The sequence below is a fragment of the Rhinopithecus bieti genome, unplaced genomic scaffold (assembly GCF_001698545.2).
Source record: "Rhinopithecus bieti isolate Rb0 unplaced genomic scaffold, ASM169854v2 scaffold_75975, whole genome shotgun sequence".
NCBI classification, from domain to species: domain Eukaryota; kingdom Metazoa; phylum Chordata; class Mammalia; order Primates; family Cercopithecidae; genus Rhinopithecus; species Rhinopithecus bieti.
In genome coordinates, this window is record NW_016828707.1 from 541,280 (window position 1) to 561,434 (window position 20,155).

General features: G+C 44.4%; 1 protein-coding gene across 1 annotated transcript; it reads left to right on the top strand.

Moving 5' to 3' along the window:
* Positions 1–10,309: 10,309 nt before the first annotated feature.
* On the top strand, positions 10,310–11,307 carry LOC108523802 (L-lactate dehydrogenase A chain-like). Its single transcript, XM_017864575.1, is given in 2 exon segments — positions 10,310–10,551; positions 10,725–11,307. Coding segments are annotated over 2 exon segments (825 nt in total).
* The last annotated feature ends 8,848 nt before the right edge of the window (positions 11,308–20,155 follow it).

Here is a 20,155-nt window from a genome sequence, read left to right on the forward strand (position 1 = left end):
ATCATTTGTCATCAAAGACAGATGCTGGTGAGGATGTAGAAAAAGGGAAACCCTCATATACTACTGTGGCCGTGTAAATTAGTATAACCACTATGGAAAACTGTATGGAGGCTCTTTAAAAAGATAAAAATAGAACTACCATATGACCCAGCAATTCTACTACTGGGTATATATTCAAAAGAAAGAAAATCAACATATTGAAGAGATACCTGTACTCCCATGTTTATTGCAGCCCTATTCACTGTAGCTGAAACATGGAGTCAGCCTCAGTGATCACGAACAGATGAACGGACAAAGTGTGGCACATATACACAATGGAATATGATTCAGTCATGAGACAGAATGAAATCTTGTCTTTTCCAGCAACGTGAATGAAACTGGAGTTCATTATGTTAAATGAAATAAGCCAAGCACAGAAAGACAGATGTTACAAGCTCTCATTCATATGTGGGAGCTAAAAAAAGTGGCTCTTATGAAGACAGAGAGTAGATTGGTGGTTACCAGAGGCCAGGAAGGGTAGTGGGGAAAGGAGGATGAAGAGAGGCTGATTAGTGGGTACAAATATACAGTTTGACAGAGGAAATACGATGTAGTGTTTGATGGATCAATAGAGTGATCACAGTTAACAATAATCTATTGCATATTTCAAAACAGCTAGAAGAGAATAATTCAAATGTTTCTAGTATAAAGAAAAGACAAATATTTAAGGTGATGGATATTCTAATTACATTGATTTGATCTTTATAAATTATATGAATGTATTAAATTATATGCATCATGAAATATGCAAATCTACTATGTTTCAACAAAAATAAATAAATGAGCAGAAATCTGATTCCAGCCACCCCAACGGAAAGTCATAATCCTTTGCCCATTTTAAGAATGGATTCTCTAGAATTTGTTCATTGAAAAGAGTCCTGTTTCCATGATGAGAGACCATGTAACACTGAAGAGTATACAGAAATGATTCCCTGATATCTTCCCAAAAAGAGCCTCTGGACATTATTTTGGCTAATCATACACCAAGGAAAGGAAATGTCCAAGTCTTTTGAGAACTGTTTGATACCCGGTCCAAGATGACACTGAAGAATGCCAAAGGGCCATCTTGGTTCCCCCATGAGGGTAGAAGCAGTTGAGAGTCAGGTATAATGGACTCAGGGGCTCAGGTTCATATCATAGTATGTCCACTGGGTCATTTCTCCAGTTCCCAAAGTATATTCAGAATAGACAATTTGCCAGAACTCTCATACTGGTTCCTTTACCTGTGGAGTAGAAGTTATCGTAGTAGGAAAATCCAGGAGGAGACCATTACAGTAGGGAAAGCCTTCGAAACAACTCTGCCTTTGGTGTAGCTAGTAAATCAAAGTCAATTTCACATTTAGCGAGATTAGCACCACCCTCAAAAATGTTAAGAGTAAACAGATGGTCATCATATCCTCACTTAATTCAGCAGCCTAACCTCTGGAAAAATTGGATGAATCATGGCAGAGAGCAATGGATTACGACAAATTTAACCAATTAATGACCCAACTGCAGCCACAGTGCCAGACATTGTATCTTTACTAGAGAAATTTAATGCAACTTCTAATGTAGTATGTGGCTATTAATGTGCTATTAATGTGCAGAATGCGTTTTTTAAATTATTTTATTATTTTTATTATTTTTATATCCATTCGGAAAGGTACTAGAAACAGCATGCATTCACAAGGGATGGGCATCAGTACACATTCACAACTTTTCCCTGTTGCATGAGTAGTCTCATTTTGTCCTACTTTCTATTGCAACAGAAAGCCTGAAGGACCCTGGACCATCTAGGCACAACCCAGAATATCATATTGGTCCACCATACTGACTCCTCCTTAAGATGTATGGGCTTCAACGGGTGGGAACTGCCATAAAGGTGAAGTTTTGAGAGGTTCACTGATCTAGGGTATGCTGGAACATCCCCTCAAAGTAAAGGACAAATTGTGGCACATTTTCCTAATACACATAAAGGCACCATATGGGCTCAGGCAGCCATAAATGGCCAACTTTTCAAACCTCACTGCATAGCAGTTGTGTAGTTTGATAAAGACTCACTCCATTCTACCCAGGTCTGAGGGTGGACCCTGATTAGACTGAGCCAACCGAAGAATTCCCACCACCTCCAAGTCATGCTTACTGGCTATGGGTGGGTGACCTGGGTTAGTCCATTCTGAATAAAGCTTGGAACTTCTGTCTGGTGGCTAATGGAAGAGAATCCTGTTCTCTTCTCTAGTGAAGGCGAAAGCATGTAGCTCTGGGAGCCCCAAAGCCAGCTTGAGAGCAAACCTGATGAATGATACCTAGAGACTGGCAGAACCAAGAGGATCATAGAGAAACTAAGCTTCCATCTGATATGTGGACCAAGCAACCCAGAAGCCTGCTCTACCTGTGAGCTTTCCCAGTGTTTGAGCCAATATGTTCCATCCTTCCAGGTTATGCCACCTTGAATGAGCCTTCTGATATTTGCAGCATATTGTGTCTTAATTCATGCAGGACCTTCTCAGCATCATGTCATCACCAAGAGAAGCAGAAATCTGGCTTCAATCCACTGGCCAGCAATGTCAACCTCCTCTAAAGGAGGTTCTGAAAGAACAATGAAAGGGGAGCTTATTGCACGAATAGAATAAGATATGCTCTTTGCTGTCTCTGTCCCCAAAGTCCAACGACAATTGCTATTATCTCCTTCTCTCTCCCCTCCCCTTCCCCATCCCCTAGCCCCTAATCAGTCCTCCTGTATTTCCTCCTTTTCTCATCCTCTCTACCCCTCACCATGGTCAGCAAAACAAGAGCTCAAGAGATGCCAGAGCAAGTGAGAATCCTGAGAAGGTATAGGGCAGAGGGGAGGGATGCCCATGCCTATAATTTGAGATTTCATCCTTTACTTATGCCATGCTCTGGGTACAAAGGGTCTTCATCAAGGCAAAAGCATTTTTTCAAACCCATCATTTACCTTATTAAAAAAAGTGTGAAGGCCATTATCAAGAAGACAAAAGACAACAAGTGTTGGTGAAGGTGGAGAGAAAAGGAAACCCTTGCACACTGTTGGGAATTTAATTAGTACAGCCATTACAGCAAACAGTATAGAAGTGCCTCAGAAAACTGAAAAATAGAACTACCATATGATCCAGCAATCCCACTGCTGAGCTGATATGGTTAGGCTTTGTGTCCACACCCAAATCTCATCTTGTGTCGTCCACACCCAAATCTTTGTGTCCACACCCATATCTCAAATTCCCCATGAGTCAATGGAGAGACCAGGTGGATGTAACTGAATCATGGAGGCAGTTTCTCCCATGCTTTTCTCATGATAGTGAGTGAGTTCTTAAAACATCTGATGGTTTTACAAGGGGCTCCTTCTCCTTCGCTCAGCACTTCTCCTTCCTGCCACCTTGTGGAGAAGACACATTGCTTCCCCTTGTAAGCTTCCTGAGGCCTCCCCAGCCATGTTGAACTGTCAGTTAATTAAACCTCTTTCCCTTATAAATTACCCAGTCTCAGGCAGTTTTTTACATCAGTATGAAAATGGACTAATAATGAGTATATATCTAAGGGAATTAAAATCAATATGTCAAAGAGATATCTGTTTGCCTCTGGTATTATTCACAACAATGAAGATATGGAAGTAACTACAGTGTCCATTAATTAATAAATACATAAAGAAAATGTGGCATATATGCTCAGTGGAATCCTATTCAGACTTAAAAAGAGAAGAAAATCCTGTTGTTTACATGGAGGTACATGGATAAGAATGGAAGACATTCTGCTCAGTGAAGTAAGACAGACACAGAGACAAATACTGTATGGGCTCTCTTACCTGCGAAATCTAAAAAAGGTGACCTCATAGAAACAGAGTGAAACAGTGGTTACCAGAGGTTGAACAGGGAATCAGGAATGGGAAAAGGAGAGATGTAGGTCAAAACATACAAAGTTTCCCTTAGACAGGAGGAGTTCGTTTTTGTGATTTGTCACATAACATGGTGACTACAATTAGTAATAATGTATTGTATATTTTACAATTACTAAAAGAGTAGATTTTAAACTTTTCACTATGAGAAAAGAATAAATAAGTGAGGTGATGGATATGTTACTTAGCTTGATTTAATCTTTCTACAATGTATGCATATATCAAAACATCACATCATACCCCATAAATACATAACTATTATTTATCAATTAAATAAGTAAATAAAAATTATAATTGCAATAAAAGTGTGAAAAGGAAACAACTCACGAATTTCCTTCTTGAGCCTCCCCTGTTGTGGATGCCAGCAAGAATCCTGGTCTTCAGCCATGACATCTGCAAAATTCAAGGCAGAGATGAATGGCCACATGCAGCAGGTCAAGGGGTCACGTGGCTGGCCCAAGGACACAGGGAATCCGGTGATCAACGGGGTCCCTGGAGACACGGAGGGCAGGAGCCTATGCTGGGCAGGTGAAGGGCTTGGATTCAACCTGGCTCTGTCACTCCTTGGCTGTGTGGCCTTGGACAAGTGATAGAGTGGATTGGGTCCACAGTATCTTTGCCTGTAAAGTGGGGACAATAGTGATTGTACATACTGAGTCCCCAACTGACTTTAACTGTAATCATAGAGTCTCTGGTCTGTGGGTGTTGGTGATGACTCAGCTGCAGGGTGGGGAACAAGGAGGCCCCAACAGCCAGTACTAAAAAGAGATCTGAAGTTGGTATGCATTCTACCCCTGTCCTAGTTTTGGTGCCTCCCAAAGCACAGCCTGAGACAGAGCTTGGGTGTGGGTAGTTTGTTTGGGAGGTGACCCCAGGAAGCAGGAGGAAGCAGGGGAAGGTGTGCTCTCAGGTCTCAGATAACCTTTTGAAACATGTACAGAAGTTCTCTATACTGTATTGAATAACAAAATTTGTGTCCACCTGGAGCCTCAGAATATGATCATATTTGGAAATAGAGTCTTTGTGATGTAATTACTTAAATTAACGTGAAGCCACACTGGATTTAGGTGGGCCCTGAAACCAATGGCTGATGTTGTTATAGGCAGGCCATGCGAAAGCAGAGAGAGGAGGCCATGTGAGGATGGAGTGGAGACTGGAGAGAGTTGTCTATGAGCCAGAAAGTACCAAGGATCACTGATGACCACTGGAAGCCAGGAGAGAGGCATAGGATGATTTATCCCTCAGGGCCTCCAGGAAGGTAATAACCCTGAAGGCACCTTGACTTCAGACTTCTGGCTTCCAGAACTTTGAGCAAATAAATTCCTATTGTTGGAAGCCACCAGCTTTTGGTCATTTGTTACAGCAGCCACAGGAAACTAATAGAGTCTCCCAGAACTGCCCACTACACCTCCAGCCATGACTCATCTCCCAGCTTGCCCAAGATTTCCTTCACTCATGCATCCATTCATTCAGTGCACATTCCCTAAGCTTCTGCTCGCTAGGATGGTGCGACCTGGTGCCTGGGCTCAGTGAGCTCAGGGGCAGTGAGGGAGACACTAAATCATTGGGACACACGTGTTAAGCTTGGTGATTGCTGGAAACAAAGCAGGTCAAGGGAGCACTGAGGACAGACTCAGCTCAGCCAGGGCTGGGGGCTGCGTGCAGGGTGCAGGGCAGTAAGACTTCCCCAGGAAGACTGCTCACACAGAGAAAACAGTATGTGCCAGGCACAGTGGGGAGACAGCGTGAAGGATTTGGGAAGAACATTGTTAGGTGCAGTGGGAGAGTCAGGAGATGATCGCTGGGCATCTCGAGCACTAAGCTGATAGGTTGTGGGCACCTGCTGCCCCCAGCGTCCCTGCATGCCCCTCCTTTCAGGAGTGTGACCCAAGCTGGACCAAGACAGTCCTTGCTTGGGACTTCATATATAGTCACCATAAGAAGAAGTCTCTCCTGTCTAGCTTGGCTGGGAGTGGCCTGTGACTCTGCTTCTCCTCCTGCTTGGACAAGGCTCACTGTCAGAGGGAGAAGATGGGGCCAAGGCACAGAGGAAGGCAGTGGAGAGAAACAGAGAAAAAGAGGTTGCCTGACCATGTCTGAGGTCAGGTCCACTCCCATCCTTCCCAGTCTCATGTCAGCCTTTGTCTTATGCGAACTAGTTGGGTTTCAGACCCTTAAAAAAGAAAACGGAAAACCTCCAGACGGTTTTTAAATGTGTACGTAGTGGGTTGAATGGGGTGGCCTCCAAAGGAAATTTCCACCCAGAACCTCAGAATGTGAACTTATTTGGAATTAGGGTATTTGCAGATGTAATTAAGGTAAGAGTCTCACAGTGAGTTCATGCTGGATTAGGGTAGGTCCTAAGTCCAATGACAAGTCCTTAGAAGAGAGAGAAAAGGAGAAGCCACATTGACAGAGACACAGACAGTGGAGGCCATATGGTTATGGAGGCAGAGATTGGAATGCTACAGCCTCAGGCCACGGAATACCTAGAGCCACCAAAAGCTGGAAGAGGCAGTAAGGATCCTCCCCTAGAGCCTTCAGGGTTGGGGGAATGCAGCCTTGCTGACAGCTTGAGTTCAGGGGAAAGCGAGCATGGTGGAAGAATGGGCTTTTGGCTCATTGACCCACCACTTCTGATGACTCCCAGGGCCCTCTCCTGTGCACCACCTTAGATCCTCTTGGCCTCATCCATCTATGATCACAGCCCCAGCTGTGGTGGCCAGGTGTTCACAGGCTCTGCCCAGCTTCCTGCAACAGTGACCTGACAGCATCTCACCCAATGTTTATCAATACTGGGCTTAGGATGCCGCAGGAAGCCTCCTTGGGCTGGGCACATGCACTATTCAGAACTGTGAGGAATAAACATCAAATAGGCTAAACCTTAACCAACAGGGATTTCAAGTCAGTGGAAAATTGCTGCACTCTCTCTACCTTTAATGATTGCTCTGAGATGATTCTCATGGAATCGTTGGAGGAGATCAGGAAGTCACAGAAGGTGGAGCCAAGGCACTCCTCCACCCAAGCCTCACTTGTTGTCCCGTACCTGATCCTGGGACCACACTGCCTAACAGTCCTCAAACAAAAGCTTCTGTCTCAGGCTCTGCTTTTGGGGAATCCAGGCTCGGGCAGGATTCACACATAATTCTAAAGCAGGGACTATTCCGTCTGGCTGCATGTGATTGTTCTTCACAGCTAAAGCCAGTGAACAACCATGTATTAAATAAGAACCAGATGAGGCTATTTTAACAAGCAACCTTGAGTACAGTGACTTCAAAAGGGAAGAGTTTATTTTTCACTTGTGTAGAGTCTCCGTAGATGGCCCAGGGCTGGTGAGGAGCTGGGAAGCAGGGCACTCTAGCTCGTTCTCAGCCATCACCATGACTGGTGTCAATGCTCTTGTCACATTCCTGCCTGCAGGAAGAGAGAAGAGGAAGAGTGCTCCTTTTATGGGCTTTGCTCACACCCCGTTGACCAAAATTTGTACACAAAATCTTGTTATCAAAATTTGATCACACCCCTTGTTGCAAGGGGTGTTAAGAAAAGTGGTTTCAGCTAGATGGCCACGAACCCAACCCAAACTGGTGGATCCCATCATCAAAGGGAAACTGGATTGATGGATACTGGGAGACAAGAGGACCCTCTGCTGCCAGTCAAACTGCTTTCAAGAATCTACAACTACACGTACCCTACCATGCAAAACAAACCAATATGGAGGAAACATAGTGAACATGAGTGGCATTGATTCAGGGCCTCCAAGGAGCAGAGTCCTTTATATTCAGATCAACTAGTAACCTCAGAGCCGTCCTACGAGGCCTGTGCTCTATCATTCCCATTTTACAGATGAGGAAACTGAGGCTCAGAATAAGTAATGGTCTCAAGGTGAAGAAGTACCATAGTTGGAATTTGACATAACACAGTCTCCTTGGGCAAATATTCTTGACTCCCTTATCACACTGCCTCCCTTTGAGAGCCACTAACTTCCTGCTTCCAACTCTTCCAACTCATAATGATCCTCTCTGGGTCATTATGGTCAACAGCCTATGGGGTGGCCCCATAAGCTGATGTTTATTGATATGGTTTGGCTCTGTGTCGCCATCCAAATCTGATGTTGAATTGTAATCCCCAGGTGTCGAGGGAGGGGCCTGGTGGGAGGTAATTGGATCATGGGGGTGGATTTCCCCCTTCCTGTTCTCGTGATAGTGAGTGGGTTCCCATAAGATCTGATGGTTTAAAAGTCTGTGGCATTTCCGCTCTCTCTCACTCTCTTTCCTGCCACCATGTGAAGAAAGTCCTTGTTTCACCTTCACCTTCCGCCACGATTGTAAGTTTCCTGAGACCTCCCCAGCCATGTGGAACTGTGAGTGAATTAAGCCTCTTTTGTTTATAAATTACCCAGTCACAGGTAGTATCTTTATAGCAGTGTGGAAGCAACTAATACATTTATACTCTTGTGTTATCCCCTGCCCTTGAGTGTCAGTGGGGCCTGTGATTTGTGACGAGATGCACATTATTATGATACAAAAGATTGTAACCTTTCTTGCTGGGTGTGAAGAAGCAAGCTGCCATGTTGTAAGATGTCCTATGGAGAGGGCCACATGGCAGTGAACTGAGGGCAGCTCCCGCCTCCATCCAAAAAAGATGGTGAGGCCCTCAGTCCAGCAGCCTACAAGGAACTGCCAAAACCTATGAGCACAGCCTCCAGTCAAACCTCAGATGAGATCACAGCCCCAGCCAATATCTTGATTGCAGCTTTGTGAAGGCATAGAGCAGAGGACCCAGCCATTCTGTGCCCAGACTCCTGACCCACAGAATTATGAGATAATAAATGTGAAGTGGTTTAAGCTGCTAAGTTTATAGTAACATTGTTACACAGTCATACATAACTAATACAGTCTTAGTTTCTCTCTCTGAAAATGGGTAAAATACACCACCTTTCAGATGTACACTCAGCCAGTGGGAAGGAAACCATTCTCCTATACTCAGCTGTACTAGTTTTCTATAAATGTTGTCACAGAGTACCACAAGCTTAGTGGCGTAAGACAACACATATTTACTTTTTTGCAGTCCTAGAGTTCAGAATTCTGAAATCAGTCTCACTGGGTTAAAGTTGAGCATTGGCAGGGCTAGTTACTCCTGGAGAGACTCTAAGGCAGAATTATTTTATTATCTTTTGCAGCTTCTAAATTCCATTTTTATTCCCTGGCTTATGGTCCCTTCCTTCATCTTCAAAGCCAGCCATGTGGCTTTTTCAAAACCCTCCTTCCATCATCACATCACTTTTGTAACTCTGAGTCTTCTGTGTCCCTTTATAAAAACACTTAAGATTACATTAGGTCAACCCAGATAATCCAGGATAGTTTGTAAACGTGTGCTCTTTTAAGCTGCTAAATTTGTAGTAACATTGTTACACAGCAACAGAAAACTAATACTGTGTGTACTAGTGAAAGTTCTGCAGATAAACAGAACAAATATGATATATAGAGAGATAGAAAGGGAGGTTTATTATGGGAGTTGGCTCCAGGACTTATACTACTGGGACCATCCCCATCCAGGGAAGTTGATGGTGTAACTTCCAGCAAGTCCTGGAATCCAAAGGCCCGAGAACCAAGAGCTTCAATGTCCAAGGGCAGAAGACGGATGTTCCAGCTCAAGAAGAGAGAGCAAATTCATTCTTCCTCCACTTTTTTTGTTCTACCTGACCCTCAACAGATTGTTTGGTGCCCACACACATTGGTGAAGGCAGAGTTTCTTTACTCAGTCTGTTGATTCAGTGCTCATCCCTTCCAGAAAGACCCTCACAGACATACTTAGAAATGTTTTACCAGTTACCTGAGTATCACTTGACCCTGTCAGCTGACACATAAAATTAACCATCACGCTATCTCAAAACCTTAATTTGATCACAGGTGCAAATTCCCTTTGCCTATAAGGTAACATACCCACCAGTTCTAAGGATTAGGACATGAACATGTATGGAGGCCATTATTCAGCCTACCACATCATCACACCTTAGGAACACAACCAATGCTAGTTACTAAGACACCCATATTCATTAGTTTGTTTTTCATCTATTCTAGACCACCTCGTGTATGCCTGACATGGCTCTGGTCATTGCAAATAAATGTATGATGTCTGCTCTCTAGGGGTTGAGAAAAGAAACATCTGAACAGTCATAAAGGGAAAATTGAAAGTTTCTATTTTTTCAATGCCTCCATATGTGATTACTTTTCTGTTGATCCTGTAACATAATATGAAGAACTTGTGGCTTAAAACAACACAATAGCTGGAGCCGCTGCCACCAAGTCCAAATCTCCTTGCTGCATGCCCCCGATGGCCACCCAATATGCATTCCCGATTCCTTTTGGTTCTAAGTCCAACATGGCAATTCTCAAGGATCAGCTGATTCATAATCTTCTAAAGGAAGAACAGACCCCCCAGAATATGATTACCATTGTTGAGGTTGGTGCTGTTCACATGGCCTGTGCCATCAGTATCTTAACAAAGGACTTGGCAGATGAACTTGCTCTTGTTGATGTCATGGAGAACAAATTGAAGGGAAAGATGATGAATCTCCAAGATGGCAGACTTTTCCTAAGAAAACAAAAGGTTGTCTCTGGCAAAGACTATAATGTAACTGCAAATTCCAAGCTGGTCATAATCACAGCTGGGGCACATCTGCAAGAAGGAGAAAGCTCTCTCAATTTGGTCCAGTGTAATGTAAATATCTTTACATTCATTATTTCTAATATTGTAAAATACAGCCCAACTGCAAGTTGCTTATTGTTTTAAATCCAGTGAATATCTTGACTTATGTGGCTTGGCAGATAAGTGGCTTTCCCAAAAGCCATGTCATTGGAAGTGGCTGCAATCTGGATTCAGCCCAATTCCATTCCCTGATGGAGGAAAGGCTGGGAGTCCACCCATCAAGCTGTCATGGGTGGGTCCTTGGGGAGCATGGATAGTCCCGTGTGTCTGTATGGAGTGGGATGAATGTTGCTGGTATCTCCCTGAGGATTCTGCACCCAGATTTAGGGACTGATACAGATAAAGAACAATGGAAAGAGGTTCACAAGCAGGTGGTCAAGAGTGCTTATGAGGTGATCAAACGGAAAGGCTACACATCCTGGGCCTTTGGTCTCTCTGTGGCAGATTTGGCAGAGAGTATAATGAAGAATCTCAGGCAGGTACACCCGATTTCCATCACGATTAAGGGTTTCTATGGAATAAAGGATGATGTCTTCCTTAGTGTTCCTTGCATCTTGGGACAGAACGGAATCTCACGCCTTGTGAAGGTGATTCTGACTCCTGAGGAAGAGGCCTGTTTGAAGAACAGTGCAGATACACTTTGGGGGATCCAAAAAGAGCTGCAATTTTAAAGTTTTCTGATGTCACACAACTTCACTGTCTAGGCTACCACAGGATTTTAGTTGGAGGTTGTACATGTTGTCCTTTTTATCTGATCTGTGATTAAAGCAGTCATATTAAGATGGACTGGGAAAAGCATCAATTCCTAAAGTTAGAAAGAGGCATAGTTTGTAAAATCCTACAGCTATATCCTGATGCTGGATGGTACTAATCTTGTGTAGTCCTGTAAGTCTACCACCTTTGAGGCACCACTGCCAGTGCTGCACATGCTCCAGTTACCCCTTGAGCCAGATGGATGCTTACTGTATGTTATATAACTTCCTGGCTCCTTCACCAAACATGCCTAGTCCAACATTTTTTTCCCAATCAGTCACATCCTAGAATCCAGTGTATAAATTTAATATTGCATGTCTTGTGCATAATTGTTCCAAAGGATCTTATTCTGTGTGCTATATATATCAGTAGTACACATTGCCATATACTGCAAAAGAAACATCTACATATAAACGATGCAACCAACTATCCAAGTGTCATACCAACAAAAACCCCCAATAAACTTTGAACAGTGAAAAAAAATAAAAATACAACAACACAATGGATATTCTTATAGTTTTGTAGGTCAAACGTCCAGCATGGGTCTAAATCAAGGTTCCAGGAGGGCTATGTTCCTTTTTGGAGGCTCCAGGGGTCAATCTGTTCCCTTGCCTTTTCCAGCTTCCAGAGGTCACCTCCATTTTTTGTTTATGACCTCTTCCATCTCAAAACCACCAATTGTGGGCCACAATCTCGCTGCCGTTGGTCTGGTTCTCTCTCTTCTGCCTTCCCCCTCCACCTATAAGGACCCTCTCGATTACATCAGGCCACTGAGATCATCCAAGATGAGCTCTGCATCTCAGGGATGGCTGATGCGCAAGCTCAATTTCACCTGCTGCCCTAATTCCCCTTTGCCATGAATCTAATGTTGTCACAGGTACAGGGGATCAGGAAGTAGACATCTTTGGGAGCCATTATTCTGCCTACCACAGCATGTCACACCCAGTGACAGCATTTTTAAAGTATTATCTCATTTAGTCCTCAGAACAACCAAGTAAAGTAGTACTGTCATCATCCCTATTTTGCAGATGGGGAAATGGGGTACAGGGGGCTTATGTAATTTTCCCAAAGTCACATGGCTGATACTGATTATATTTGAAACCAGAGAGTTTTAGTCTAAAACCCACTATTATAAACACTGCACCACATAGCCTCATATGCAATGCCTACTACATGCCAGTCCTGTGCTGTTTTATAAACTATAATAAGCTAGCAGTTTCCTTAATGTAAACAAACCCTTAACTTTCAAGTTTACAACACAGAATCTCCATCAAGGAAGGGGCTTTGGACCTCACAGTCCTAATCCTCTTTACTTCATGGACGATGGTGGTTTCTGCTACCATGACCCACCTGTCTGGCCTAGGGGAGATTGGTTGTCCCCCTTAGCCTCACAGAGCCAGATTAAGAACCAACAAGGCCAGGCATGATGGCTGTCATCCCAGCACTTTGGAAGGCTGAAGTGAGAGTATCACTTGAGCCCAGGAGTTCAAGACCAGCCTGGGAAACAGTGAGGCCTCATCTCTACAAAGATGAAAAAAAAAACATTAGCCAGGCATGGTGGCATGAACCTGTAGTCTCAGCTAAGCTGCGGTTGCCCCACTGCACTCCAGCCTCAGTATCAGAGCAAAACCCTGTCTATAAGAGGAAAGAGAGAAAACAGAACCAACAGCTGAGCATGTCTCTGAAGCTATCTATGTGAGAGGCCAGATCATTCCAGGGGGAGTAAGATGGAGGGAATTATATTTAGCAACATTCTCTCAAGGGCAATATGACAGGAAAGAATTCTTTGAGGGGCCCCTGGATTGAAAATGAGACCCCCAAAGGCAGGCTTGATGATCAATAGATGGTTGATCTAATCTTAGTGGAGGGGGCTCAGTTAATGATAGTTTTATTTTACTCTGTACAGCCTGCAAATTTGGGCCAGAGCAGAATTGTTCTGACAGCAAAAGAGATGTAGAATCAGGGTTCCTTCTTCCCCATACCTGCCACTCCTGCCCCCAGATGAGAATGAAGACATTTAGGGAACATGAGTTTGGAGGACAAACTCTTAGCCTGCTCAGGGCCCCACACATTTTCACTCTCTTTACAGAGATTCTTCCCTTAAAATCCCATAGTGCAGTTGAGACATGACTAAAAGTTTCTATTTTATCAAGATTTTTTTCCCTAAAGTCCAAAATAAATGTGGAGAGGAACATAAAACAGCATCATCTCAGCAGGCTATGTCATCCTGGCTTCTGACCAGATCTGCTCACCATCTTAGCACCCACTGCCCCAAAGACCACCCTGCCACACACACCTGCCCTTGAGGAATGCTAACCTGAAGTGATTCAGGCAAGTCCCCCCGCACCAGCCCAGGGCCCACCCTCCAAGATTCAGCTTCCCAGCTGAGTACCCAGCTCTTCATTTGATTAACACTGGAAGGGACTTTTAGAGATAATTAGGCAGTGGGGCTCAGAAACCCCTACAGGAAAACACCATCTCCACCAAGCCCCTCATTCATAAAACACACACACACACACCCCCCAGGGAGAGGAAGACCACAGAACACACACAGAATCCACAGTCACTCCTCCCAATAACTCATCAAAATGAGTACCATTACCTCTTTTTACAGAGCAGTAAACTGAGGCTTGGGAAACAATGTAATTTCCTCAACCCACGCAGTAACTAACAAAGCCACAGTCTGATTAAGCTTTCTCAGACTACAGAAACCATGTTGCCTCCCCATGATAAAGGAAAAGATAAATAAATAAATAAGTGCACACAACTCTTCTAGCCTCTGTAGCCCACACCCCTCTCATTTCACTACTTAATATTCAAATGCAGAAAATTTCCACACTGGAGAATCAAAAGCCCAAAGATTTTCCCTAGAAGGCCTCAGAGCTTGATTTTTCACAAATGGCCCCAAGGATGGAAAAAGTCTCCCAAATTGAGGCTGGCAAGAGAGCGGGACCCATTTTGTCTGATTTTTCTTCTCTCCTTTCTTGGCACTAGTAGGCTCAGCTCACGCCAATGGAAAATTCCCAAGTGCCAAGCAGTTCTCAAATAATCTGCACGCAAAACAGAACAAAACCAAAAAAAAAAAAAAAAAAAAAAAAAAAAAAAGCCTTTCAACAGAGATAGCTCATGAGGGGTTAAGCCGAGGCTCCAGCCAAAACATAGATTTTTTTCAGATTCTTGACATCTTTTTCATGTTGATCAGGAGGTTTGTGCCCAGCCACAGCCTATGATGGCCTCAGTCCGTCACTGAGAGCAGTACTGGGTCAGACCAGAGCCTGCCTTTGGACTCAAGAGGGTCCCAGGTCCAGATAGTTTGACCTCTACCAGGCCTGGGCCCAGAAATTCCCTGTGGGAAAGGACAGGGTCTGCCTGGGAGGGTTGAGGAAGAAGGGTCTGTGCTGGCTTGGACTCAAGGACGACAGATGGATGGACAGAGGTGGAATTTGGAGAGGGTGAGAAAGAAGGAGAGAGATACTGACTGTCGAGGAGTCCCTATATATATCCTAGAAGACAAAATCTGATATAGAATGCTCTATTCATAAGACAAAAGATGTATTAATCCTATCTTGTGCAATCATATTAACAACATTTGTATATATTCATTTAGCCAGTATTTATTAAGCACCTAAGCATCAGGCAAGAATTTGACAATGAGCAGAGCAACCTAGGTGCCTACTGGCAGAGAGCTTTCATCCTTACCGTGGAGACATGCGGTAAAAATGACAGTGACGTAGTAAACTTCAGTGCTATTTAAGGGGCCATGGGAGCACATAAGACAGGGAAATCTGATGTTTATTTGGAGCTGACATTTTCGCAAAACATGCTCCTCCACTGCAGTTCTTAATCTTCTAAAAAAAAAAAAAAAAAAAAAAAAAACTCGCAAGGTAGGCATTACTGTGTTATCATCGGAGTCATCCCATGTTGGAGATGAGGAAACTGAGGCTCAGAGAAGTGGAGGAGCACACAGGGCAGCCTAGAAGCTAGGTGTGCCTGCCCCCAGGTCTGAGATACCCTCCTTCGGGATAGCGCTGGGCTCCTCCGCTCACCCGCTGAGGGCAGGTGGACAGGGCCTACTGCAGCTGAGGCTGGCTAACTCCTCATTGTGAGGAAGCTGCCTGACTGCCACCCACTCACTCAGGGGCCTTCTCGCCGAATTCAGTAGGCCTGAAAAAGAGACATGGGAGACTGAGTCAGACCCTCCAAGGTAACCTCTGATGACCCCTGTTCCCCTTGCCTTCCCCAGGCTTAGCATTATAACAACCCTGCTTCCCAGGTCAAGAGATCCCTGGGTAGTTCATAAACACAGCCCAGTTCTGTAACACCTTATGCCAAAGACCTGTAACTCAACACAGGCTCTGCCTGTGCCCACAGGCATGGGAAGATGGCTTTTCAGAGGGTATGTCCTCTTCCCTCCACTCCTTCAACCCTAGCCCCTGGGGTTAGTGATGGGCAGAATCTCTGGGGAAGAAGGACCACCTGCGATAGCACATCTTGGGGAAGGCTTCAATGATCTGTTTACATTCCCTCTGCCCTAACAAGCTGTAAATCGGAAAGAGCTGAGTTCTAACCTGGCTTCACCATTTATCTTAGCTCCAGCTGCTATAACAGATTTGTCTTAGCTCCAGCTGCTATAACAAAGTACCACACCGGGTGGCTTATCAACAATAGACTCCTATTTCTCACAATTCTGGAGGCTGCCAGTCCAAGATCAAGTCTCCAGCATGGCCAAGGTCTGGCGAGGGCCCTCTTCTGGGTTACAGAATCCTGACTTCTCCTTGGATCCTCACATGGTGGAAAGAGGGCACACTGGCTCTCTGGTCCCTTCTCATAGGACATGAATTCCATCATGAGGGCTCAGCCTTCATCACCTCATCACCTCCCAAAGGCCTCACCTCCAAATGCTGTCACATTGGGGGTTAGATTTCAGCACATGAATTTGAACTTGTTTGTGGGCTACGTAGGCATCTCTTGACCTGGGAACGAGGGTTTTTATAATACTGTGGATTTCAGCATATGAATATGGACAAGCACTCAACCCATAACCCCACTTTAAACCGGGGTGACCCTTGCTAGGATCTGTTACCCTTTCAGCCTTGGTTTTCCTACCTGTTCAGTGGCGACACCTGCTGCCAGTTGAGTGGCCCCGAGTCTGTGTCTGGTGCACGTGTCTTGGGCTCAGCACAGGCTGCTCTTAGGGAGTTTCCTTCCCTCCATTCTTGACAGCAAGGACCACCTCACTCACTAGTCCCAGCACCCAGTGTCGACCAGGCATAGAACAGGCAAAAGGAGAATTTCCTTTTGATTAAAGTTGGTTCATTTTATTCTGCTTTACTCTTTATTTTGGGGCTCTGTGGGAGGGGACCTATGTGGGATTTGGCCACATGGCCCCGGACCATGAATAAATCCATTAGGATACATTTTCCAGTCTCACAGATACATGCCCAAAGGAAATGAAAACCAGAGGTTGGAGTCAAGAGACCTAACTTCTAGCTTGGTTCAAATTCCAGCTTCATCACTTGCCAGTTTCATGACTTTAGCAAGTCATTTGCTTTTTCTGGGCCTCTCTGTTTCTCAATCACAAGGGTGGGTCCCGAAGGACTCCCCCTCCCTGACAATCCCAGAGGTCTCCCTAGGTCAAGAACAGGCCAGGAGACTCCCTCTGGGTCTGCTCTCCTCTCCCTGTATGTTGGGGTCCGATGGTGGTTTCAGAGCCGTGACTCTTCACCAGTACTGTGTAACCTGAAGCACACACAGAACCTCTTTTAAAATGCCGTGGGATGGAGACCAGGTACCCTCTGGGATGGAAACCAGGTGGTTTCCACATACACCCTGCATTGAAAACTGCAGCTCCTACAAGAAATTAACCAAGCTTAAGCTGGAAAGAAACATCAGCCTAAGATTGCTGCCCTGGGTCTTTAGAAACCAGGTCATACTTCAGCAGGTATCCAGTTGGTCATGTGTGGGAGAATCCTAAGATGTTCTAAACTCATATCTTTGTTGTGAAAACTTTTCCCAAAGGCATCATTAGTTCCCTGAGGTTTCTGTAGCCAATTAACCACAAGCTGGGTGTCTTTTAACAAAGTAAATGTATTTTCTCACAGTTCTATCCCAGCCTTTGAGGGGAGTGACCACAAGTAAGCCACTTACGCCTACAGCCAGGAATAATAGCCCTGGAATGAGAGTCCCAGGGGCAGGAAATGAATGGGGAGCACACAGGCCTGGTGGGAAGGTCCTCATCACAGGCAGCGAGATGAGTACCACCCGGCCTCATGAGCCACCACTCTGGTTTCCTCTCTGGAGGAATTGCCCCAAACAGGCTTTGGCTTCAGAAACACTAACACATCTGAAGGAGGTGTCCTGACACCTGGCTAATCCCAGTACATGTGGAGGAAATCTGCACTCTCAATGGTGAGACCTCTGGGCATCTTTCCCAAGTTGGCTCCCAGAAACCTGGCAGCCAGGCTCTCCCCTTGCTGCCCTCCCCTGGGAAGAAACTGAAGGGTTCCCCTCTAGAGAAACCCACTGGCTTAAGGGGAAAGACCGACACAAACTGCCATTTCGGCAGCCCCAGTGAAATGATGGATCGCTGCTTCATGGCCTCACTTGCCCACAAACCCAGACTATGCCCACAGAGCTCTTATTCCACGTTTTTGGGCAAATGTCACCAGTAATTTGGGAAACATCTTTTGATATAAAAAAGGAAGATGAAAGCAGAAAGGGAGAGAGCGAGAAAGAACTCAGAGAAAAGAGAGAAAATGCAGCAAGCAGAATAAACTTATTTTTTAAAAAATCTGTAATTCCAAGCCTCAGAGAGATAAATATTGTACCTGTGAAATAAGAACAGGATGCTATAATAAATGGGACGTTCAAAGACTACGGAAGAGCTCTTAAATACTACGAATATAAGAGCAGGAATGAAACCAAGGAAATGAATGATAAAATTCAGAAAATCTTCTAGAATGGAGCATAGGAGAGATTTTAAGAAATTTTTGTAAACTAAAGGATTGATCTAATCAGCATAACGTCCAAATAATAGGAAGTAATAGGAATTCTGAGAAGATAGATGATTAAATTTGCAGTTAAGGGTACAGGTTGAGTATCTCTTATCTGAAATGTTTGAAACAATGAGTGTTCTGCATTTAGGATTTGTATTAATCCATTTTCACAATGCTGTAAAGAATATCTGAGACTGGGTAATTCATGAAGGAAAGAGGTTTAATTGACTCACAGTTCCACATGGCTGGAGAAGCCACAGGACACTTACAATCATGGCAGAAGGCAAAGAAAAAGCAAGGCCTGCCTTACTTGGTGGCAGGAGAGGAAAGGAACAGGGGATACTGCCACTTATAAAACCATCAGATCTCGTGAGAACTCACTCGCGATCGTGAGAACAGCATAAAGGAAACCACCCCCATGATCCCATCACCTCCCACCACATCCCTCCCTCAAAATATAGGGATTACAATTCAAGATGAGGTTTGGGTGGGGACACAGAGCCAAACCATATCAGAATTTGTATCATATTTTGGAATATTTACATACATATAATGAGATATCTTGGGGGTGGGACCCAAGTCTAAACAATAAATTCATTTATGTTTTATATAAACCTCATATACATAGCTTGCAGGTAATTTTATGCAATATTTTTAATGATTTTGGCAGAAAACAAAGTTTGTGTACACTAAAACATCAGAAAGCAAAGGTGCAGGGACTAGGCATGGTGACTCACACCTGTAGTCCCAGTACTTTGGGAGGCTGAGAAGGGCAGATCACCTGAGGTCAAGAATTCAAGACCAGCCTGGCCAACATGGTGAAACCCTGCCTCTACTAAAAATACAAAAATTAGCCTGGCGTGTTGCACACCTATTATCCCAGCTACTTGGGAGGCTGAGGCAGAAGAATCGCTTGAACCTGGGAGGCAGAGGTTGCAGTAAGCTGAGATCATGCCACTGCACTCTAGCCTGGGTGACAGAGTGAGACTCCATCTCAAAAGCAAGCAAGCAAGCAAGCAAGCAAGCAAGCAAGCAAGCAACGGTGTGATTATCTCAGCCACCAATGTGGACAATATTGGTTGGTTGGCATTACCAACATTCCTGACTGAATTTATATTCTACCAATAAGCAACCATTTTCTTACACTTAGTAACACGAGTACTTTAACAGTAAAAAAAAAAAAAAAAAAAAAAAAAAAAAAAAAAAAAGATGTGCCATTAATACAGTGAAAAATCATATGCTCAGGGTACCCAAGCAGTGCAGCAGCATTACGAGAACTCACGCATCACCGCTAACCAGCAGCAGCCAGCAAAGGCAGGCATTCGACTTCGCCAGCAATGCCTTGTCTGATTAAAAGGTTACTAATAACTGGTTTTGTTTGTTTGTTTGTTTGTTTGTTTTGAGTTGGAGTCTTGCTCTGTCACCCAGGCTGGAGTCTAATGGCGTGATCTCAGCTCACTGCAACCTCTGCCTCCCGGTTTCAAGCGATTCTCCTGCCTCAGCCCCCCTAGTAGCTGGAATTACAGGTACCCACCACTATACCCAGTAGAGACAGGGTTTCACCGTGTCGGCCATGCTGATCTCGAACTCCTGACCTCAGGTGATCCACCCATCTTGGCCTCCCAAAGTGCTGGGATTACAGGCGTGAGGCACAGTCCTCTGCCTCATTAATAAGGTTTTTTTTTTCTGAGAGTCTCTCTTTGATTTTATAAGGGACACAATTTTGTTGTTCTGTTGTGAATGTGCAGTGCGCTAGCCCTTCAATAAGCCC